The sequence below is a fragment of the Ictalurus punctatus genome, chromosome 9 (genome assembly GCF_001660625.3).
Source record: "Ictalurus punctatus breed USDA103 chromosome 9, Coco_2.0, whole genome shotgun sequence".
In the NCBI taxonomy this organism is placed as follows: Eukaryota; Metazoa; Chordata; class Actinopteri; order Siluriformes; family Ictaluridae; genus Ictalurus; species Ictalurus punctatus.
This window is the reverse complement of record NC_030424.2, coordinates 6,167,897-6,191,514: the sequence shown is the minus strand read 5'-3', so window position 1 is coordinate 6,191,514 and position 23,618 is coordinate 6,167,897. Positions and strand designations below refer to the sequence as shown.

General features: G+C 40.4%; 1 protein-coding gene across 2 annotated transcripts in view; it reads right to left on the bottom strand.

The window, feature by feature from the left end:
* Window positions 1-4: 4 nt before the first annotated feature.
* greb1 (growth regulating estrogen receptor binding 1) overlaps window positions 5-23,618 on the bottom strand; it is a 43,857-nt gene continuing 20,243 nt past the window's right edge. The window contains exons 4-33 of one of the 2 annotated variants that reach the window (XM_017476503.3): window positions 23,102-23,212; window positions 22,587-22,763; window positions 21,761-21,943; window positions 20,740-20,865; window positions 20,523-20,648; window positions 19,730-19,852; window positions 19,206-19,304; window positions 18,792-18,977; window positions 17,587-17,937; window positions 16,144-16,272; window positions 15,868-15,969; window positions 15,589-15,786; window positions 15,274-15,454; window positions 15,002-15,191; window positions 14,205-14,341; window positions 12,459-12,801; window positions 12,238-12,353; window positions 11,372-11,577; window positions 10,214-10,656; window positions 9,663-9,765; window positions 9,417-9,572; window positions 9,162-9,298; window positions 8,795-8,956; window positions 8,421-8,625; window positions 8,099-8,261; window positions 7,570-7,788; window positions 6,076-6,211; window positions 5,436-5,636; window positions 2,214-2,352; window positions 5-794 (exon numbers count right to left, since the gene is read on the bottom strand). In XM_017476503.3, coding sequence (XP_017331992.1) covers window positions 631-794; window positions 2,214-2,352; window positions 5,436-5,636; window positions 6,076-6,211; window positions 7,570-7,788; window positions 8,099-8,261; window positions 8,421-8,625; window positions 8,795-8,956; window positions 9,162-9,298; window positions 9,417-9,572; window positions 9,663-9,765; window positions 10,214-10,656; window positions 11,372-11,577; window positions 12,238-12,353; window positions 12,459-12,801; window positions 14,205-14,341; window positions 15,002-15,191; window positions 15,274-15,454; window positions 15,589-15,786; window positions 15,868-15,969; window positions 16,144-16,272; window positions 17,587-17,937; window positions 18,792-18,977; window positions 19,206-19,304; window positions 19,730-19,852; window positions 20,523-20,648; window positions 20,740-20,865; window positions 21,761-21,943; window positions 22,587-22,763; window positions 23,102-23,212 — 5,312 coding nt within the window. In that variant the 3' untranslated portion in view covers window positions 5-630. Of the gene's footprint in view, window positions 795-2,213; window positions 2,353-5,435; window positions 5,637-6,075; window positions 6,212-7,569; window positions 7,789-8,098; window positions 8,262-8,420; window positions 8,626-8,794; window positions 8,957-9,161; window positions 9,299-9,416; window positions 9,573-9,662; window positions 9,766-10,213; window positions 10,657-11,371; window positions 11,578-12,237; window positions 12,354-12,458; window positions 12,802-14,204; window positions 14,342-15,001; window positions 15,192-15,273; window positions 15,455-15,588; window positions 15,970-16,143; window positions 16,273-17,586; window positions 17,938-18,791; window positions 18,978-19,205; window positions 19,305-19,729; window positions 19,853-20,522; window positions 20,649-20,739; window positions 20,866-21,760; window positions 21,944-22,586; window positions 22,764-23,101; window positions 23,213-23,618 lie in introns of both variants that reach the window. The other variant, XM_053682656.1, reaches the window with a different exon arrangement.

Here is a 23,618-nt window from a genome sequence, read left to right as displayed (position 1 = left end):
GACATTGTTATTGTTACAGACATTTTTAATTGTCATTTCTTCATACAAAATGATATTTTGAGAAGCTAGAAATTGAGACCATTATAGTGCCCTCTACTGTTAACCTGCCAGAACTGAACAAATAATAAAAAAAGTCCATCAACTGATGAACAAATAGCACAGAACTATACAAATATCACAAAATTAACCAAGATAAAGCAATGAAACTTTACCTAACCTGTACAATGACACAATCGCCCCACAAATAATAAAACAAACAAAAGCAGAGAACATACTAAATAAATATATACAAAAATATTCTTTCTCTACAAAATATCCTTTGCAAAATCATTCAATGGGTTGTACAATTATCCGTCCATGAATTATGAGAATTAAAAAAATGAATCATAAAAATTAAGGCAGATGTTGTGGTCATATAACAGTTATGTTAATAAATATAATTTTTCATATACATATGTAACTGAAGACTGTTAAAAATCACACTTCGTTGGGCTTTTTTTTAATGCAAGAGAACATAGAGAAGAGAAAAACCACACAAACAAAACAATCACACCAGTGCAAGAGTACAGTACATCTAAACCATTATATACACACGTCTATGTACATAAACATGAGGCCAGAGTTGCTGAGTCAGATGTGTGTCCCTGTGAGAAAGAAGAGTGGCTGATCCTCTTTGGCATTGGCCGTTTGAAACTCATCGCTCAGCCTGAACCGCCACTCGTCCTCCAGCTCAAGCCGCACCACTGTCTGACGGAGAGCACTGCGGTTTGGGCAGATTACGCACAGAGTCGCCCCTATGTGAGTGAGAAACGAGCAAATAACATTAATAAACGAATTAATCTCTCAATGGGCTTCCAGTCACACACAGAAGAGTCTTTAAAACATAGAGTCTTAAAAATATACATCTGCACTAATGTGAATTCAAGTTTGGTGCTCCAAATGTACATTACACCCACCGCAACTTAACATTTTATATTGCTACATAGTTGAGAGAATATATATGCTTCTACACACTTGTATGATGTGGGAACCATGGATGGAACACCAGTCCATCTCAGCGCACCATGCAAACACACACATTCATATGGCCATTCACACCTAGGGGCAATTTAAATGGTAAATGGCACACTTATATAGCGCTTTTATCCAAAGCGCTTTACATTCACCCATTCACACACACACACACACACTCACACACCAGTGGTAGCAGAGCTGCCATGCAAGGTGCTAATTTGCCATCGGGAGCAACTTGGGGTTCAGTGTCTTGCCCAAGGACACTTCGGTATGTGGAGTCACGTGGGGCGGGAATCAAACCACCAACCCTACGATTAGTGAAAAACCTGCTCTACCACCTGAGCCACAGCCACCCATTTACCCTCTAATACTCCCTATTTACCTATATCCAAAAGTATGTAGACAGCTGACTATCACAACCATATGTGAATCTTCCCCAAACTGTTAGCACAAGGTTTGAAGCACAAAAGCATATAGAATGTCTTTGTAGCATTAAGATTTTCCCTTCACTGGAACTAAGGGGCCCAAAACTTGTTCCGTCATGACAATGCCCCTGGGAACAAAATGAGCACCATAAAAACATGGTTCGCCAAGGTCGGTGTTGAAGAACTCGAGTGGCCTGCAAACAACCCTAACCTCAACCTCAATGAACATCTTTGGGATGAACTGGACCTCTGAATGCACCCCAGGCCTAAAGCTCTTCTGGCTGAATGAGCACAAATTCCCACAGCCAAGCTCCAAAATCCACTGGAAAGTCTGCCTAGAAGAATATGAGGTAGCAGTACTACCCAAGCAGATTATTCAATAAACAAAATAAATCCTTCAGTTCACTGACACTAATAGCAAAAGATCCATAGTAGAATGATGAATGTAAGTCTGGACTCACTAATGGGTCTTAGAAGTTGAAGGGGTTATAATTCTCTTGTATAAATATTTGCAAATGTGACTGTTTATGAATATATTTACATTCACATTCAGTCACTGGACAGATTTGTACATGTTGTTGTACAAAATGTAAGAATGTATTTGTTTATATTTGAGAATTATGAAATTCCAAGAACTTGTACATAGACGGGTTTGCATTAATATACTGTAAGTTTATATGTCGACTTGATGCAAACAGCCAAACCTCATACAATTCCATTTATATGCTAGGGCTATTATTAAAAGAGAATGTAAGTGTAAATACAATCTTTTACCTTTCAGAAACTGGAACTTCTTGAGGAAGCCCGGTGTGACGAAAGAGTCACAAAAGTAGAGCAGGAGGCCACTGAAAAGCAAACCTGCTGTGCTGATGTTGACGGAGTGTGGTCTTGAGCTGACAAAACACACTGTTACCTGAGGAACACACACACACACACACACACACACACGCACACACACACGCACGCACACACACACGCACGCACACACACACGCACACACACACGCACACACACACGCACACACACACACACACGCGCACACACACGCGCACGCACGCGCACGCACGCGCACGCACACGCACGCACGCACACGCACGCACACGCACACACACGCACACGCACGCACACGCACACACACGCACACACACGCAGACGCACACACGCACACACACACACGCACGCACACAGAAGGGATCAGAACATAGCTCCATCTGCATCACTACAATGATTCAGGACTTACACATGATGAAGCTACCAGCACAAATTGTACTGGATAAAGAAATAGAGGCAGATCAGCTATAACATTAAAACCACTTAATATTGTGTTGGTCCCCCTTGTGCTGCCAAAACTTCTCTGACCCATAGAGGCATGGACTCCATATGGAAGGTGTGCTGTGGTATCTGGCACCAAGATGTTAGCCGCAGATCCTTTAAGTTCTGTAAGCTCACACAATGCTCGATCAGATTGAGATCTGGAGAATTTGGAGGCCAAATCACTTTTTGTCATGTTCCTCAAGCAATTCCTGTACAATTTTTGCAGTGTGGGAGTTCGCATTATCCTGCTGAAAGAGGCCACTGCCATTATGGAATACTGTTGCCATGAAGGAGTGTACTTGGTCTGCAACAATGTTTAGGTAAGTGATACGTGTCACAGTACAGTGCTGCGAAAAAGTATTTGATTTCTTCTGTTTTTGTGTATATCTCATACAAAATAGTTTTAGATCTTCAAACGAAATACAAAATAAAACAAAAGCAATCAGAGTAAACACAACACTGCAGCAATAACTGCAACCAAATGTTTCCGATAACTTTAGATCAGACTTTCACAGTACTGTGGTGGAATTTTGTCCCAATCTTCTTTGCAGAACTGTTTTAGTTCAGCCACACTGGAGGGTTTTCGAGCATGAACTGGTCCTGCCACAGCATCTCAATTTGTTCAAGTCAGGACTTTGACTAGGCTACTCCAAAACTTGAATTTTTCTTTTTTGACCTATTCAGAGGTGGACTTACTTCTATGCTTTTGATCATTGTCTTGGTGCATAATCCAATTGTGCTTGAGTTTCAACTTACAAACTGAAGAGTAAAATTCATGTTTCCCTCAATTATTATAAGTTGCCCAGGCCCTGAAGTAGCAAAGCATCCCCACACCATGTTTGTTTTAAGCCAGATGTAACGGGACCCAAACAGTTCCACTTTTGACTCATCAATCCAGTGTTTTTTTGATAGTGGAGTCATGAACAGTGACCTTTATTGATGCAAGAGAAGCCTGTAGGTCCTTTGAAGGTCCTTGGCTAATTTTTAGGAATTTTGGAAGGTCGGCCACTTCTGGGAAGGTTTACTACTGTGCCGAGTTTTTCCATTTGGAGATAACAGCTCTCACTGGTCCTTTGGAGTCCCAGAGCCTTTGAAATAGCTGTGTAACCCTTCCCAGACTGATGTATTTCAATCACCTTCTTCTTCATCATTTCTGGAATTTCTTTCAACTTTGTGTGTTATTGGGTAAGACCTTTTAACCAATTTCATGCTGTTGATAAAGTTCTATTTAAGTGATGATTTGATTGAACAGGGTTTGCAGTAATCACGTCTTGTTGTGTCTAGTCCAGCTGAACCCCATTATGAATGCAGTTTCATAGATTTGGGGAATTAGTAACTATGGGGGAAATTAATTTTCACACAGGCCCAGTTGGTATTGGATAACCTTACTTAACATTATCATTTAAAAACAATATTTTGTGTTTACTCAGTTTGCCTTTGTTCTATCTTAGATTTTGTTTTCATTTCTGAAACAATTTAGTATGAGATATACACAAAAGCAGAAGGAATCAGAATGGGGCAAGTAATTTTTCACAGCACTGTAACATCCACATGAATGCCAGGACCCAAGGTTTCCCAGCAGAGCATTGCCCAGAACTGCTGGGTTGTTTTTCCCCATAGTGCATCCTGGTACCATCTTTTCCATCCACATGATGTAAAAGAAAACGTGATTCAGCAGACCAGGCCACCTTCTTCCATTGCTCCATGGTCCAGTTCTGATGCTCACATGAAGCGCATACAGTGGTGAACAGGACCAGCATTGGCACTCTGACTGGTCTGCGGCTACGCAGCCCCATACACAGCAAGCTGGGATGCACTGTGTTCTGACACCTTTCCATCATAGCCATCAATAACTTTTTCAACAATTTGTTCTACTGTACAGTAGCTCTTCTGTGGGATTGGACCAGATGGGATAACCTTTGCTCCCCACATGCACCAATGAGCCTTGGCTGCTCATGACCCTGTCCGCAGTTCACCAGTTGTCCTTCCTTGGACCACTTTTGGTAGGTACTAACCACTGAATACCAGGATCACCCCACAAGACACGTTTTGGAGATATTCGGACCCAGTCGTCTAGCCATCGCAATTAGGCCCTTGTCAAAGTCGCTCAGATCCTTAAGCTTACCCATTTTTCTTGCCTCCAAAACATCAACTTCGAGAACTGTCTGTTCACTTGCTGCCTAACATATCCAACCCCTTGACAGCTGCCATTGTAACGAGATAAGCAATGTTATTCACTTCACCTGTCAGTAGTTTTAATGTTATGGCTGATCAATGTATATTTCAAAGATTGCATTAAATAAAAATAAAAATTAGTGGCATAACAGCAAAGTTTTAGTCATATTATTGGGACATTGCAACTTCAAATCCTGACAATCCAACAATGGCTAGGAGATCCATTTAAATTTATAAATTTAAAATGTATATCCTGAATTTATTTATTTCTATAAATCGGCTTTGTGAAAATGTCCATTGTTAAAAATGCTATACAATCTTTTTTTATTGAATCCCTTGGTTTATAGTGTATGGCAGTGTTTAGACCATCGACGTGGATTATGAACGTGATTGAATAAATCCTAATAAGCAGAGTATGATTTCATCTGCCTACCTCTGGTCAATATGTTACAAATATATGTGAAAATATATATTGCTATTCAGAAATCAGTAGGGACATTGGCCTACCTCAGGGCCCAGGTTGAGGTAGCAGTCGACAGAAAGAACCGGATGGCTATAATTGCCAGTGCTCAGGGGGAAAAGCCGCTGACTTGTGTGTTGGAGGTATTTCTCCAGCAGAAGCTGACCTGGAGTAGCCAGGAACAGGTGCTTGCTATCTGGGGCACAGATATACTGAGAAGGCTGAGCTGTGGTTGGTACATCAGTCATCTGTGAGAAAATTTATATAACATATATAATTTGTTTCCAGTTGTGTTTCAGTTGTTTTTTTTTAAAAAGAAACTCTTCTCATAAAACATAATGAATGAAAGCGTTGCTGATAATTAAAAAAATCGAATGGTGAGTAGTTACGTTGTAGCATAACGTCGTTTGGATTTGGGTAATGTTATCAAAACCCCTGCCTGTATAATCTGCAATGAAAGTATGTTTAGGCTGGAGTGTAACTTTAGGATTTTATGTAAAATTTTTTGTTTATTTAGTTAGTTCCTAAACCAGTAAAAATATAAAGGAATTGAAAATGAAAGTGCTATAAATGATAAAGCTATAATATATGAAATATATTGGGCTAAATGCCCTTAACTAAGTTCTGCATTTGTTTCTGTTTTTCTAAATAACAAAAATTTAAAATATCAAAAACAGCGGTGTCAACCTTGGTCTTGATGATGAATGTACGATATCCCCCGATGGCAATCTGCTTCTTCATCACACTAAAGTTGTTAAAGCGGCAAATTAGAAGGCCAGCACTGTGAACACGAAGGTTGAAGTCTACATCGTCACACGTAAATCTGGAGAAGACAGAGATAGGAGAATTGCAAGTTAAAATTCTGACAATCCATCAATAGCTAGGTTTTAAAAAATTTTATTTTTAGAAAATTCCTGTCAATAGTATCTATAATGGCTTCCCTGTTGTTTCTCTTAACAGGTTTTGTACAGATGATTCATAATGAAATTCCAGAACTTTTTTTTCAAGGACTATACAAGAGATGTCAAACATATATTCTTTATTTCTTCTTTTTACATTCCAAAAAAATTATAAAAAAGAATAATAAAACAAACAATTTTTATATGTCGCCTTTTCCAGCCTGGCTAGAATTTGCATTTCCCAGGCATTGCTTTGTCTTCACCACAACATCGATATACTCCAGGTGAGCACTACTGCAAACAACTTTCAGTGGAAAGTAGCTCACGGTCACTAGATGATGCCATGCGCTAATTAGCAAATTAATTGCATCATCGCATCACATTTGCATTCTTCCCAATATCAGCTCTTTACATCTGTTTGTTTCTTCTCTCTGTGCTCACATACTGTATATTACTACAGCCGAATTATCAATAAAGCTGTTCTCATTGACATATTTTTTCTATTTCTGTCATCAGACAATGGGAGAAGTATGAAATAGTGACTGAAACATGGCCCATTAAGACTACATGTTAACCAGCAGTCACTTCCAAGCCATTTCCAAGCTGCTTCTCTGCACTGCTTAAATCCTGATTTATAACCACGACGTCTCCTCTGACAAAATCACCATAGACATAAGTTAAAGACAACGGCTGTGCTGTGATTCAAGCTATATTTACATGTAAAATGATCACTTAGAGAAAAAGTTATAAGTGACAGAATGTCTTTCATATTTTTTTTTTCTCTCACAGTGAATGTGCTGCTCCTCTCTGCCACACAGTGAGTGAGTACAGGGTTGTAACAGCAGCGGGAAAGCAGGACCTTGCACTCGTGGGGCAATACTGGCGACTCTCTTCTACAGAAAGTAGCGAAGGTTTGTCCAAAAAGTTGCTAGATTTGACGCTAGGTGCTTTTTTGAGAGAGAAAAAAAGTCGTAAAGGGGTCTGAAAAGTGGACAGCTGTGTCTGTCACGATGAGTAACTGAATAGCGGGAGGAGGTGGAGGGAGAGGAAGGGGCTGCAGCGGGGAGTCATAGTTCTATAGAAAATAAAGCCTTTAAAGTGACTTTTAAATTCAAATACTTTTTAAGCACCACCAGATAAAAATGGCTATTTTCAAGGTTTTCTAGTGCTTAAATTTTAAAAAGCCAAATTCAAGTACTTCAAGCATTTCAAGCACCTTGTAAGAATCCTGTCTTAATGTTTTTACCCTCAAGTACAAAAAATAAGTGCTATTTGAGCTCACCGGTTTTGATTGTACTGCACATCCTGAGTGAGGTCCACGTTGAGGAGCAGGAAATCATGTAGGTGTCCTCGTGAGAAGGGCTCTCTCCTTTGTCCAGGGCCAGCTCCACGGCTTGACCACTTCCTCAGACCACACAAGCCGTACTGAGTGATATCTGGAGATGATTCCATGTGCTGCAGCACCTGCTTCAGTGACACATTCCTCTCTGGTCCAGCAGTACTACAGCAGACACACATACAATGCACACATGCAAACATATATAAGGCCGATCAAAGATGTTATAAAGTGTAATCATATAAAGTGTAAGTCTCTCTCTGATTTGGGAAATATACCGAACAACTATTCTATACTACTACTACTACTACTACTACTACTACTAATGACTAGAAAAGGCCAGTTAGCAATTATCCTAACTAGTGCCCTTTCATGCAAGCAAATGTATCTGGACACACGATTAATAAAGTCCACAGAACTATGTAAAACGTCTTTATTATTCTTTATTAGATACTAGAGGAACCCTTAGAAGCACCTCTTGAAGTCAATGTCAACACTGTTCCACATGACACAGGAGTCATCTGCCAGGATGATAAAGGGCCAGACATCCTGAGGATGACTGCCATGCTCCACTCTCCGACTGCGTTCCAGCTCCAGATTATGAAAGGACAACTCTTTAATTAGGAAATGTGCCGCACCTGTGTGTGTGTGTGAGAGAGAGAAAAGACAGTGAGAGATTAAACACTGCATGGAGAAAATTCCCATCACAAATTATGACTTAAAATCATGAAAAAAAGTACACGAGCTTGTGTTGTGATGCAACGTTTAATTTGGGAATTACAAGAAATTTTAGTTACCTATTCCAGCTCCGTTGAAGATGGTGGGCAGGACCAACATGATGTGATTGGGCCAGTATTTCTTATAGACAGCCATCTCATATTCTTTGATGACCAAGATGTGCAAGTGGGAGGCTCCATCCATGGCATGATATAGATTAAACAAGCCATGCTCATGGCGACCCGTTGTGGGTGTAAATATTGGACTCTTTATACAATCAGGATTCTACAAGCAGGAAATACAACTCCCATTACATTTCTTAGCATCATCATCATCATCATCATCATCATCTAAACAAACTTAAAAATTACATTTGTGATTATTTAAACGCTACTTAAATGTGCTTTTTGATGGTAGGTGGATATTACAAGATGATGACTATAGTAGTCCATACCCAATCAGAGCTAAGGGGCAGTCTCATGCTCTCAAGCTGGCCTCCTGGTTGGCTGAAGAAGAAGTGATGCTCTTTGGATTTGGGGATAATAAAATAGAGCTGTATCTCCTCCCCAAGTAGCAGATGAGAGAAGGTGAAGGCATGCAGGGTAGACTCACACAGCTGAACACACACACACACACACACACACACACACACACACACACACACACACACACACACACACACACACACACACACACACACACACACACACACAAAATAAAACAAAATGATCGGGGATACATAAAAATGCAGAACACTGGAATATAATGTATAATGATGGTTTTGTTGAAAATTACAATTATTATAAAACATATGATCTCACCTGGTATCGAGGGTTGAATCCCATGTACTGATGGCACTGCTCGCAGTGATGGTAAGTATTATATGCTGCATATTTGGAGAGTTTTATCCGGGCTGTACGACGACGAAGGTACACATCTTCCTGACGTCGGGGGTTTCCTTAAAAAAAAAGAGTAATTCCTAAATTTACTGTATGTCAGACAACTACTATATGACTTTTTGACAACAAAATAAAATGGAAATATAGACTACATTTAGCCTTTTTTGTTATTCTTACGTTCCACATTTGGAGTAAAGTCAGGGGAGTAGATGATACTGATGTCCTCGTATTTGGGGTCATGGATGGTAAAGTCAAAAGGCATTCCTCTCAAAGTGTCAGCGTTGGGCCATGATGCAATGGCCTGATGATACTTAAGCAACTCACACTGGCAATCTGGAGAGAAGTTACAGAACGTGTACATATGCTTTCATGATAATCTGAATTTCAGAATCTACAACTGATCTTCTGAGGTTATATACTCACTGCAATTGATGTCCTCTTCATCAAAGACGTCTACCTCCATGAGCCTGATTAGCATTCGAGAGAGAATGCCCAGGAACTGCAGATATGCACCAGTCTTTCCAACCTGCAGACACACAATACAAGTTCTTCTTTCTGTTCTGGTCACTACTTAGCAATTTATTGCAATAAAACTGTGAAAATTACTTTAAAACAACCATTGTGACTTATCCAGTCATTAGCAATAGGAATAACAATCATGGAAATAGACACACACAAACACACACAAACATGGCAGGTTGGAGTGCAAATGAGAGATATTTTTGCTTCATTATTAAATACAAATGCAAGAGCATAATTTCTTTTGTGAGCAAAACTAAAATGATTTTTTGCAAGCAGATGCCTATGAAATTCTTCCATATAATATACATATTTTAACTATAAACCTTTTCATACTTAAGTATGAACTGTATCTGTCATGTACCATATCATGCATTCGAGGTAAACTTTTAACTGCTGTGTGCCAATACAGTATCAATCCATTCAATCCATAATCATACAGCGCTGCTGCTTACTTGAGGTGGCCCACTGAGGAGCAGCCGGCGAGGGTGAAAGTTGTCAGTGCGTCCCTCGGCCCAATTGCTGCTGTCCATGTGCTGAGGTTTGGGTACAGTCCACTGCCTGTAGTACAGAGACTGCTCTGTACATGTCATCATCTTGCTGAGGAGGGGCCTGAAAGAGCTGGCCCACTCTACACATGGGTGAGGGAGGAAGGACATGGGCTTGGGCAAACCACTGGCATCCACCCTGGTGATCAGATCATACAAAGCCTTGGGGAGGAGGACCACAGGCGGCCTGTTTATGTTACGTGCCCAGGAGCAGCAGTAGAGCTGTGGAGAGGTCTGCGAAGATGACAAGGAGTCAGGGGAGGTGGATTTTGAGGATCGGCTTGGTTTGTTAGGGGAAAATTCATCCTGGGTTTGCTGGGAGTGATCCTGGCCAGGGAGAGCAGTACTCACTGCAGGTCGTCAGAGAGAGGCAGAAGATACAAGTTAGAAAAATGGCACTTCTTCAAAAGCACAATGGTCTAGGTAGAAATTCCCTCATTTATGGTGGTATTAAATACTATAACTGGATTTGATGAGGGATGTGATGACCCCCAACCTTCCATCTTCTATTAATAATCTCTGTCCATGTCACAAAGCTTAATATTGACACTAAAATAACTACAGTTTTTCTCATCACATGATAGAATGTGACATGTAACTAATGCCATTTTATAAAATCTATAGATTTTTTTTTAAGACCCAGAGTTTTGTGGAAAGTTGTAATCCTACTACTGTGGGAAAGAGCTTTAAATACTGAGATGCATTTGATACATCCAGAATGGCTCTGTAATGGACATAATGTGTGTAAGTATGTTGCCAGACACCTATGTACACATCTGAGCATGACTTGTTCATAGATTTGCAGATTGAGAACTGAAAATCACACCTTACATGATGTCCCCTTACACGAGTTCTGGGAAAAAGATAAGGTTCTGGGACAGAGATTTCACTCACCTTACAGTTCTATTCAAGTTACTTCAAACAAATCAGTACATTCAAGTACATTATAGCTCTTTGTATGTGAATCCCAGACCAACAATAAGAATGTTTAGAAAGACAGTTCATTCACAGTGACAATATTTTTCATTTGTTCTGAGTGCTACTGAGGTGGGCCACTCAACTGACCATCCACTACAGACTCTTCTTCCTCATTGTCGGTGCTACTGAGTTTATCAGGATCGCTCTCAGATAGGTCACTGGAAACACGCAGCCCATGCTGCCTCTGCTCCTCCACATGCACCAAGTACGCAGCCAGACCAAGTTCCTGCTCCAGAGCTGTGCGTTGCAGAGCGCAGCAGCTTACGACACGCTCATCACAGTACTTCAGAGACCTGAGCAGCACAGGATCAACGAAGCACAGTAAGACTGGATGGTATTTGTACGTAATTTGTGTAAAGTGTGTCGAATTTCACAGGTAAGCTCTTGAGCTTTTGAGACCAAGATCTAAATCTATAAAATCAGGCATAAAATCAGGTTTCTGGGTAAAAAGAAAGAAAAATAACTGATTTACAATCTATCAACAAAAAATCTCATTAGAATGAAAGCAGCCTTACATACACAGTTATGTCTAGAGGAATGGATAAATATTGGCCAAAAAATAACAGATATGTCAGGAACAACGTGGCTTAAGAGGAAGATGGTCTACATGGCTACCATGTATTACAACCAAGAGAGACCAATAGCTGCTGAGAAGGCTATCTGTGGTAATGAGGCAACATCTGTTAAACCTAATACACAAAATGTCTTGTATGAATTATATTTGTCTTCTTTAATTGTAGGGTATGCCAAAGTTTGTACTCTAATGTATGTACTTTATGAAAATGTTTTCAGTCCTTCAAATCAGTCTCATGACAGATATGAAATGCAAGAGAATTTCTTTTCATCATTCTGTTTTGATGTTCAAACATGCCACAACAGTGCTAATATTGTTATTTCAATAAGTCTTTCCCTAAAGCAGACCTTACATTAGTTTAAGGTTATAGGTTATTTACCTTGGCAATGACTCCCCCATTGGATCCATACCAGTAAAGATGAGGATGCAGGGCAAAGCCTCTAAATCTAGGTATGTGCGAGGCGTCCAGTCTGGGTCCTGGATTTTCAGCCATACCTACACACATGCAACCCATGCATGATCAGCATCAGCCAAGGTGAGTACCCACCAAACACAGGAAACTCTTTAGCTAATTAAAAAACACATGTAGTGAATTTATACCCTCAGCTGGCTCAGGAAGTGCTTGCCCACAATGATCCCAGATGTAGGGTCTCCCAACACAATTTCAAAGTGTTTGTGGAGGCCCAGGCGGTCACGTATGTGACAGAGACGCTGATGTGCCAGTGCTGCCAGACATGGGAAAGGTATACGCAGCAGGAGCATGTACCCATGGTGGCTGGGGCAGCATCGCGTCGAGCCCAGAAGACACTGCACTATCTCCAGGGTTTCTACAGAGGTGTGTTTCTGTAGCTGGACCTGACCTCTGGCTGCAGCTAATAGAGCCACAGAATAGTGCTGGAGAAGCACCTGGGTGCGGATGACGGAGCTGTGCAATTTTGGAAACCTGAAAAAAAAAAAAGGTTCTCAGTGTGAGTTAAAAATTATAAAAGCCTACTTTAGATTTATACATTTCACAATCTCTGAACGTGTTATTGTCCTGTGCAGGTAATATGAATGTATGCATGGGGCAGTGTCACATGCATCAAACAATAATACACAAAAAAATGCAAAACATTTGACTATAGTAGAGAGAATGGATAGGAAGCAAAGTACAGGATATGATAAAGAAGCTGTGTATGCTGTTGCTGAGGCATTTTATGGCAACAATACACTGACTAAAAACAACACTGTTTGCAGATTATCATGTGAAACATATGTAAATATTTTTTTAATTTTTTAATTATTATTATTTTTTTTTACATTTTATCTAATTTTTGTGTGAATACCACTTTTTATTGATTTCCCATAAACAATAACAACCAATAGAAACACAAAAACACAAGCAAAAAAATGAGCTGGAGGCATACTCCACATACTGTAACACACACAAAACACATAATTAAATTTCAGATACAAAACAAAGCAAGACAACGACACACCGACCCAACATTCATTAATGTATAAGATTTCTGGCAATGCTAACAGCAACTGTCCAATTCTGAACTGTACATGGTTTGGCCTTGTGAAATTTGGATATAGCCCGTTCCAGGATGGGAACATCCAAAAAATAAGAACATTAATGAAAGCAATGTGAGACAAATTTCCTCTTTCACACTTGGAAAGAGTTGGCGCTTGATAAAAGGGAAATATCTGGTTAAAACCCTTTTATTTAATTTTTTATGTCTGTTCATATAATTTTATGTGAATGTGTGAGAACACATTAAACAATTCCACACTCTTTCCAAGTGTGAAAGAGGAAACTTGTCTCACATTGCTTTCATTAATGTGTCATAGAATGGAGTCAGAGGTGGATGCAAGTGCAGATGCAGTTCAATCGGGGAGATCCAAAACACACACAAGTACATGAACAAGAAAAACAAGACCTCGGTAAACACAAGGACCCAAGAACATGTGGGCTCGAAAAACACAAGACAAACAGACACCAGAGCTACCAGAGACAGAACTTAAATACCTGTGCGCATTAGACATAAACGTGACTCAGGTGCGCATGATCTCATGAGGTGCAGGGGCTGGTGGATTAAGTAGTCCTTACATAATGTATTTCTAATCTCCCTCCATAAATTCATTGTTACTTTAATGTATTTGAAATCACTATTTTGAAGTTGGGTTGCACATATTCTGCCAAAAGATACACAAACTGCTACATTTTACTTTTGTTAAGTGGTTTGGGTCAACTAATTCACAGCACAGCAAATTTACACAGAACATAGTTAGAGGTGCATATTCTATAGGGATTATGCAGTCAATTTTACATTGTTGGGGAGCAAAGGCACTGATTCTTGTTACCTCTCTTCCAGGGCAGTGACCATGCTCTCAAATGAACTGTCAAAGCGCAGCAGAGGAAGGCCGCTCCCTGATCGTGTGGACTCCAGCAGCTCAGACACACCAAAGTATTTTGTTTTCTCATGATACAGATCCACATCCTATGTAAAAACATATAGCACATACTTATCAAAACTTTAAAGGGACTAGAGCATCTGTAATACAAAGCCATTTTCTTGTCTTTAAGATGTTCCTTATACACTACATGGCCAAAAGTATCCGGACACCAGCCCATTACCCCCATATGTGCTTGCTGAACATCCCATTCCACAGTTGGTTCTCCCTTAACAGCCTCCACTCTCCTGGGAAGGCTTTCCACTAGATTTTGAAATGTTGCTTTTGGCAATTTCTCCTCATTCAGCCAAGAGCATTGGTGAGGTCAGGCACTGATGTCACCTAAGAAGGCCTGTTGTTCCAGTGCATCCCAAAGGGATGAGTGGGGTTGAGGTCAGGGCTCTGTGCAGGCCACTCGAGTTCATTCACACGTTTATATTCATATGTTTATGTTCACATTCATATGTTTATATTCAATGTTCACATTGTTGAATGTTCACATTCAAACATTCATATGTTTATGTTCCAGCTACTGGAACAGGTTTGGGTATTTTAGTTCCAGTGAAGGGAAATCTTAAAGCTACAGCATACAAAGAGATTCTAGACAATTGCTTGCTTTCAACTTTGTGGCAACAGTTTGGGCAAGGCCCACACATGGGTGTAATAGCCAGGTCAAACTTTTGGCCATATCGTGTATTTATACTTACATTGCTGAATGTTGATGGCCAGTGGATTTCATTGTAGGGGCTGATGCGTGTGTATTGAGTCTGCAGGGCAAAGGGGAATGAGGTCACATGGAGAATCAGGACATTGGGTGCCTCTTGAATTTGCTTGCAGTTCAGCAGACTGTCCACCAGTCCTGAGCTGGACAAGCCACCCACCCTCCCACACTGTTCACTGCAAGGGACAGAAAGAAATAGTTTTAATGACACCCAAGCAAGTAGATTTGGCCAAACAGCAGATAGCACAGCATCATTACCTACTAACATCCCAATGTGCATGGTCATGCACCAGTATGAAGAGGGTATATGGGTTCAACTTTGATTTCTGAATGAGACCGTTGATCTTAGCTGTAGCAGTCTGATCTAATTTTACCACATACTGCTCAGCATCCTTTGGGGACAAACAGTTCTGGTCCATGCCTAATTCTTGAAGGACCCCTTGCATTAAATAAAAACAGAGAACATTTAGTACCACTCAAGATCTTTTACACTCTTGGTGATGTTACAGTTAAACAAATCAGATTTTAAACTGTATATGCAAGTAAGAATAATAAGTAAGCTTAATCATCTACCTGAGTTCCACAAGTGCAGGACCACTTGCTGGAAGGTCACCTCAGAAGGAGGCACACAGATTAAGAACTCCACCTTGTCAAAAGAGCCAAGGTCCAGGTTGTGTGTGCTGGAATCAGCAATTGCACACACGTGGGACAACAGCTTCCGTGCCACTGCGAGCTGAATGGGCCGAATCTCATGCCACTCTACCCGATATTCTGTGAAAGGAGACTGGAAGATAAATTTGTTCCAGCTAAGGTACAGTATAATAAAAGGCAACTTGATCACGTGATATTCACCTGTACATATGGCTTCTGCAGCGCATTCCTTTCCATGTGCCTGAGCTGAAACGCTATAGGTCTCTGTATTGACTTTCTCCAGGAAGCTCTCCACATTTCCATCTGAATGAGGCCATTTTTTACAAAAGGATATGATCAAAACTGAACTGAAATTTAATGCACAGCTATAGACACATTTTATGCACATTTTCTAGGCTCATTTACCTTAATTTAGGTTAAGATGAGAGCGTAGGAAACTGACCCCTAATCTGCACTAAATGATCAAAGTGGCCTTACCTGGACCTAGGGAGCTAACGTAGGCATCTAATTCAGCAGTGATCCCAGAGGAAAGTTCCTGACTGATTTCTCTCCCACATTCACTTGAGGAGAGCATACTCTCTGCAAGTGCTCGTGCCTGGTGCTTCCCTGTTGGGAAACATTGATGTATAGCTGAAAAAGACGGTTGCTCTGGGGCCAATTGTCACCTTAGAAGTTCTCTTCTAGGAAAACAATGCCCACATCCACAGGACATGTGGGCTTGCTGAATGCTTTGATTAGGATTAAAATGTAAATCATATGCTATGGCCTTCAGAGTCAGCACCCAATTGATCACCTATGGGAGATCAACTGGTCAACTGTGTTCTCCACCATCAAAAATAATTGGGGGAAATATCTTTTTTTCAAAGAATGGTGTTCATCCCTGCAGTACAGTTCTATGGATCTGTACAATCTTTATCAATGATTAAAGCTGCTCTGGAAGCTTGTGGCGACCCATCTCTAACACGGTTTACATTTGTTTTTGCTTTAACTGGTTAACCAGACAAACATAAAGGAACAACAAAAAAATAATATTTAAATTATTGTCTTAATAATCCTTTCTACATTTTGATTATACAGTTGAGTAACATGTTTGCATACCCACTTTAGACAGAAGTGTGTTGTGATCGATGACATTTCTTGATGCCGGCCTAACTGCCATGGACAACCTAATTCTGTCCTTTTATACATGGATCCCTCACCATAATTAGTAGATAAAACAACCAAGACTTATACACTAGGAAACACTCTATTGCAAAGCAGTGTTTATATACAGCTGACTGCATCCCCTTGATAACTGCGGTCTTTTATTCCACGCTTTCTCTAAGGGCCTTTTCAGGTCTTCAGCCATTTGTTTTGGGGTTTTTTTTTTCTTCCAAATCTGATTGCCAAACTGTATTTTGTTTCATTTCTGAATAATAAATGGGACTCTGTTGCTATAGTATTGAGGCTGTGTTGTAACTTGTTTTAAACAGGAAACAATTAACTGAACACTATATGCCATTTTCTACATAAAGTACAAATTAGAAGTACATCCTTTAAGGTACACAGACACCAAGGGGATGCAGTCAGCTGTATATAAACACTGCGTTGCAATACAGTGTTTCTTAGTGTATAAGTCTTGGTTGTTTTATCTTCCAATTATGGTGAGGGATCCGTGTATAAGAGGGCAGAATTAGGTTGTCCTTGGCAGTTAGGCAGGCATAAAGCACTGTGCAATGTTAGGCCATGCTTTCAACGTAGGAGATGCCTGCTAGCCTACACTCCGCAACAAGAGGATTTATATGACTCATAAAAACACACACCATTACACATGGGACTTGATTGGGAGGGCACAACAAAAATACATTAATTGACTTTTCATTAATTTCATTAATTAATTTCCCTTTTGAATAATATGAGGAATGCAGGTAAGCCCTTTACCTGTAACCACTACGCAGGACTCAGTCCCTTGGCTCCTGCCCATGCAAATGATCACCAAAAAATGTGTGTGACTAAGCTTGCCCTCCATAAGCCTCCGGAAGGTGTCTACCAGTGCCTCGGACAATGAGGGTGCTGTGTCCAACACTAGAACGGTGTCACCACAGGAGCTGGTGGCCAGCTTGGCCAGCCAAGGGAGCTGAGAGGAGGTTAGGGGCTGTGCCAGGCCAGGCAGTGGAGCAGGAAACTGGGCATGACTTTGCTGGTACTGACGGATTTCCGTCAGGTGTGACTCACGCCAAGAGCGCATGAGGATTTGCTCCAGGTCTTCCATCAGGGGTATCTGGTCTGGACCTAAGAACAGACATATGATGATCACACTGCACAAGGATATCTGCAACATTTAATCGTTATATCGGCAACATCTAATAATAAGCATGCTAATGAAAAACTTTAAGATGCACTACACATAAAAAGGACATACAAATTGAACATCAAAGAAATAGAAACACTGCTGTACAATACAAACATGCCAAAATGTCTGTCACTGTGTATGTTACTTTCTATAGGCAAATCAGGGTGGTATGGGTTTTAATCCCATCGGTAAGGGGAAAATCTATATAGCAATTACACTGTAAAATATGTATGTACTGATTTGTCAATTCCCAATTTGTCAATTCCCAATCAATAACTAGTTCTCCTCTACTGCACAACATCTACCACTCAGTGTGGTGCTCAGTGTGGAATGAGGACTTCCTCAGAGACTTGCAGCTCAGCCACCCACTCTTTTCAATCTGCTGCCTAAGCAACATAGTAGTGCTGCTAAATGAACTCAGAGGAAATTCTTAATAAATATATGAGAAATTAAAGCAAGAACCAACATAAAGTGTATTACTAAACTGAACACTACAAGACACCAGTGCACCTTGGCATAGACTCTACAAGTCTCTGTAACTGTAGTGGATGGGTGAACGTCATTCTTAGCTTTTGTTTTGATAATGCTGGTGGAGAATGGTGGTCTAAAACAAGTGGACCCAATCACGGCAGCAAAATGCCGTCTACAGCATCTACACTTGTTATGTTTCTCCACTCATTTATTCAAGTTTTTACTTTGTCACCTGTCTATATCTCCAGTGTACATGCTATACATATTTATAGATTACAGATTTAAAGTGTATACGCTGTGCACTTTTCAGCGCCTCTCTCACCCAGCTGTACCAGATAGTAGACAGTCAACAGGACCTGCATCTCAGTGGAGAGCGGCTGGATGGAGGAGGCTCCATACTGCTCATAAACACGGGGGAGGTTCTGAGAGCTTCGGTAACATGCCTGCAACCACCCGTTGACCAACACCTCACTTGTGTTCCCACATAGATGTGGCAGATCCCCATGCCCTACATACATATGCACACACCATTTTTATAGCTATTATATGTAAACACATAGGACAGGCAAATTTTAATGTAATGCAATATGAGTTTGGATGCTACCATCATAAATGAACAACTTCACTGAATGGTGTCTCCAACTGTGTAAATCTACCTTAAATCACATATTCGCATTCATGGAACATTAACTATATTCTCTATATGTATTTGTACAAGCTGGGGAGAAAATCTCACCTTTGAAGATAACTGGTTGCAAACCACATGTTTGGAACAGATTATTAGGCACTGCAACAGACTCCTCTGGAGGCATGGAGGGTGAAGACCCTTGAGACACTGAAGTCCCAATGTTTGCCACACACACAAGGTCATCAGGTTTAATAGAATAATATTGACAAAAATGGATTTGTGAAAACACAAATATAAACAGTTTAATAGCAATGATAAGAATGCTAGAAACTCCTAAATGTGCAAAAGTGCACTGTTTTAATTAAACGCTCAACTCAAGTTCCAATCCCCATGAGTTACTCTGCTCAACATTTAAATCTTTTGATTGCTGTGCTTTCCTTTCCAGCTGCCCCATTACAAGTTGCTTGGGAACACTTTATTCTATGGCTAATGAGACACAAACATCTCTAAAAATATATCTGTCCCCAACAGAAGCTACTCTGAGTGCACCCAGAATCTGCAATTATTACAGAAGAGCTCAAGAGGTTTGTGACTTTCAGGTCTATGGAATTATAATTTAATTTTATTTCTACCTGATTTTGTGCCACAGACTGTGTTGGAGGCCACAGGTCTACTGCTTGATTCAGTGTGTCCTGTAGATTCTGGGGACCAGCCCTTGTGTCTCTTTTTGGGTGGTCCAGTGTTTGCCATAGATCCTTAAAGTGGAGAGAGAAAATTATCACACCTAGTGAACAAAATGCCTTAAATAAACCCTTTTATAATTTTTAGATGACTTTATTTATCATGAGATCAACAGTGACATTCCCATTACAAAATGATGGAGTCTAGCAATGAATAAATGTAAAGGGAGTCTTGGGTCTGACAGGAAGCAGTTGTTTAATTGTATGTTAATTAGGCTGGAAGCATGTGTGTGTGTGTGGGCTCTTCTTATGTCTCGATGTCACAAAAGTGAAGACAATATGGGTTAAACTACACTTAAAACCACGTCACAAAAGAATCCTTGCATTTTATAGCAGCATTGAGCTCAAAATACAGAGTAAAAAGAACAAACAACAGTATTTATAGAGGTGTTACACTGAGAGGGAAAACATTTTATTACCCCAAATGTTGCCAATACAAAAGCAGGAGCAAAAGGAATAGACAATACAGCTGAAGTTCTTCCTAAAGTATTTTAGGGTAGGAGAATCTCTTTCATGGAGGTGTGATAGGAAGTGAATCACCACAACCCCCTTCACACCCCCCTCCCCCTTTCATCAGTCCCTCCTGACAGGCACTATAGTATTGGTTGTTTGTACTTTCTTGAGCACCCCAAAGTAGGCTTTTTAGCTAAGTACTAAAGTACTTTTAATAGCTGCTAAACAGTACCTGTGGATCTTCCTGGACCACTGGCCACCAGGGCTGGCTGGGACACAGACTGCTGGGATGCTGGAATGTGGCTGCCATTGGTCATTGCTGGGGACGTTTCAGGTACATGGAGATGTGTGTTCAGATCTGTGGAACAGTCCATATTGACCAAAAAAATAAACCCAACATATCTATTGATGCGTTGTCATTACCTTACTGGCTAAATACATCACTGTACCTGTGTAGTTGGCTGTGCTTACACCCACATGTCCTGAATTAGGGAGTGGGTTGCTCGCTACAGGACCAGATGGCTGCTCCTCTGGACCACCAGACACATTTGAGGAGGTCTGTCTTACATGACTGTCTACACACAGATATCAAACCTTTTACTACAAACACGAACTTCACCTACTTTGGTCTATCCCAATTATTACATAATCCTTTATTTGCAGTTATTTCAGCTGATCACAATTTATCATTACATTCCATAAGCATGTAAATATATCCACCAAACAGCACCACAATTAATCTCTAACGTATTTCTACACTATTCAATAGGCAGGGTGTTTAGTGGCATTATTTTATTTTGTATATAAGGCTCAAGCAAAGTAAATAGGAAACCAGCTGCTATTTGCTCTTGAAGAAGGCAGAACAAACGTAAGATCAAATAAATAAACAGATAAATAAACAGTTGTTACTAGTGAAAATTTTTTGTGTTGGTAGAAAGCCAGAGACATTAATCAGGACACCTGTGTGACTGCATCTGACTAATCAGTGGCCTGAACTGCAGATCAGTAAGCATGATACCTGGCTAAGTAGGGTAACTAAATTCAGTACAGTACTTGGGTATGGAACTGCTCACTTGGTTTTTGGCAACAATGTGGAAGATTATGGGTAATTTGCCATGGCAATCCATGAACCAGCAGGTGGAAAAGCAATCTTGGACTAGTGAGAAAAGCTTAGCTCTGGGGTTAACCTTAGGGTTAACCTTAGGGTTTGTCACTAAGGTTAACCTTAGGGGTTAACCTTAGGGTTTGTCACTAAATATTATAGTCACAACGAAAATTACATTTCATTTAGTCTTTTCTCAAGTTATGTCAGTCGTGCTATTCCAAAAGCCAGGTCCTATATTTACAAAATAGCAATAGGACTACTGGAAGGTAGAACCAGGTGTTGTTTCATCTTGAATGTAAACATGTTCTTATTCAGCCTGCTTTCACCTGACAATAATCCTACTCTATATGCTTACTATGGCTTACCTATTCCCTTCCAGCAGATGGATGGGCCCTTGACCAGCGCACCCTGTGCGTTGCGGAGCAGATAGTATTTTAAGTGCTTCTGCTTTTTGGGCTGCGTGGTGAGCTTCAGGTTGATGTGGTTGGAGAACTCAGTGAAGTAGCGGAATCCTTTCTCACCACAGCCCATACAGTTCCCAGAGAAGCCTGAAAGCCAAATACAACTGTGAGTTTATTGCAAATAAATTTTCTCATCTCATTTCCCCTGTCACTGTCTCTTTAGCTGTGTCAGTGGCCAAAGAGGAATTTTAGATGTGTTTCTGGCCATTGCTGTAAATGACGCCTCAGTTTCCACAGTGATCAACAAACTGAGCCAATATAGAGATGACATGAATCAGAATTGAATGGCTAAAAATGTATTTGTGATAAGCACAGGTCTGGATGCACTTGGCTATGGTGCCCTGACCCAGCTGCCTGTCCTGTGTCTAAACTGTTCTCTCTCTATGTCTCTATCATTCAGTCTCTCCACATTTTATTGCAGGCCCTTGCTTTCTAATATTGAGAAATCCAGTGACAAATTACACGACAAAATATATTAGACATCTAATTGATTGTGAGCAGTGAGTTAATAGAAATCAGTGGAAAATCTGCTTGTTTGATCATGACTCAATTCAACAAATGTAATGAGGTTACCTCATTACATTTTCCATAGGTAAAATGCTTTTGGACTGGATCTCTATGCAAGATGGTAGATTTTCACATCATTAACACATTTCCAGTAATGTTATCAACAAGTGCACCCCCAAAATAAGGAAACTAATGGTGAAATTTTAACCACTGCAATTCCTACCTAAAAGTGCATTATGTCCACGTTCATCTGGGAGAAATCGTCGATCCACTGCACACACCAGTATGTGGCCAGGTATACTGGGAGATTTGGCCCCGACCAGCAGAAATCCCGGTGGCACGTCCAGATTTTCAGTGGACATCGAGGTCAGTCGCAGGTCTTTACCCGCCTGACAGAATCCTGAGAAGCACCCAATTACAGAACAGTGGATCTTGTGGAACAGTGGATACCAAGGCATAATGAGTAGTAGTGTTTTATTGAATTAATATACTGGTGAATTGTAACATTCAAAGACGTACTGAGCTGATACTGCACTGTTTTGGTGTTCTGTGAATAATTCTGTCAAAACGTAGTGTACACTGGATATGTTTGTTATTTGGTTTAAAACACTGCTGTACAATTTTGAGGACAAAGGACCATATACACCGCTGCTTTTACAATCTCATATGACAGAGTTCAATACTATGATGATTGGGCTACTACACTGATCCCCTGCTTTAAAATTTTTGTGCTCTTACCGTCAGTGGTGCAAGAGCCATCTGGAGCAGGCTTCATCTGATATGGAATGGGAGGACTGTTAGACTCTGAGCCATTCTCATCATCATCATCTTCCTCATTTTTCATTTGGCCTGGTGAATAAACATATATTTTTAGTTTGAATCTGTAAATTTACACACCATAAAACATAACTAATGCCGGCATTTACAATTTCCGACTTGCTTTGAAAATTTTCGAATCTACTTTGAGTGAATAAGCATATTGCACACTCAGGCGTTTAGCAGCTGTTCTCCATGTTTGAAAGTACTTCTCCTGCAGTATTATGGTTTACTTAGGGACTACGATCTTGTTTCTAAACTCATTACTGCATTCCTGCTTCTAAAAAATTTAACAGTTATTGTTACACATGTCTCCAATTTTTTTTAAAATCTCATTATGGCTTATGAGAAGGTGAGGCAATACCCAAAAGTCAATCTCAACATGGCACATACATCCACTGGGAACACAAGGTTGGCTAGAGGTTGATAATAAACAACT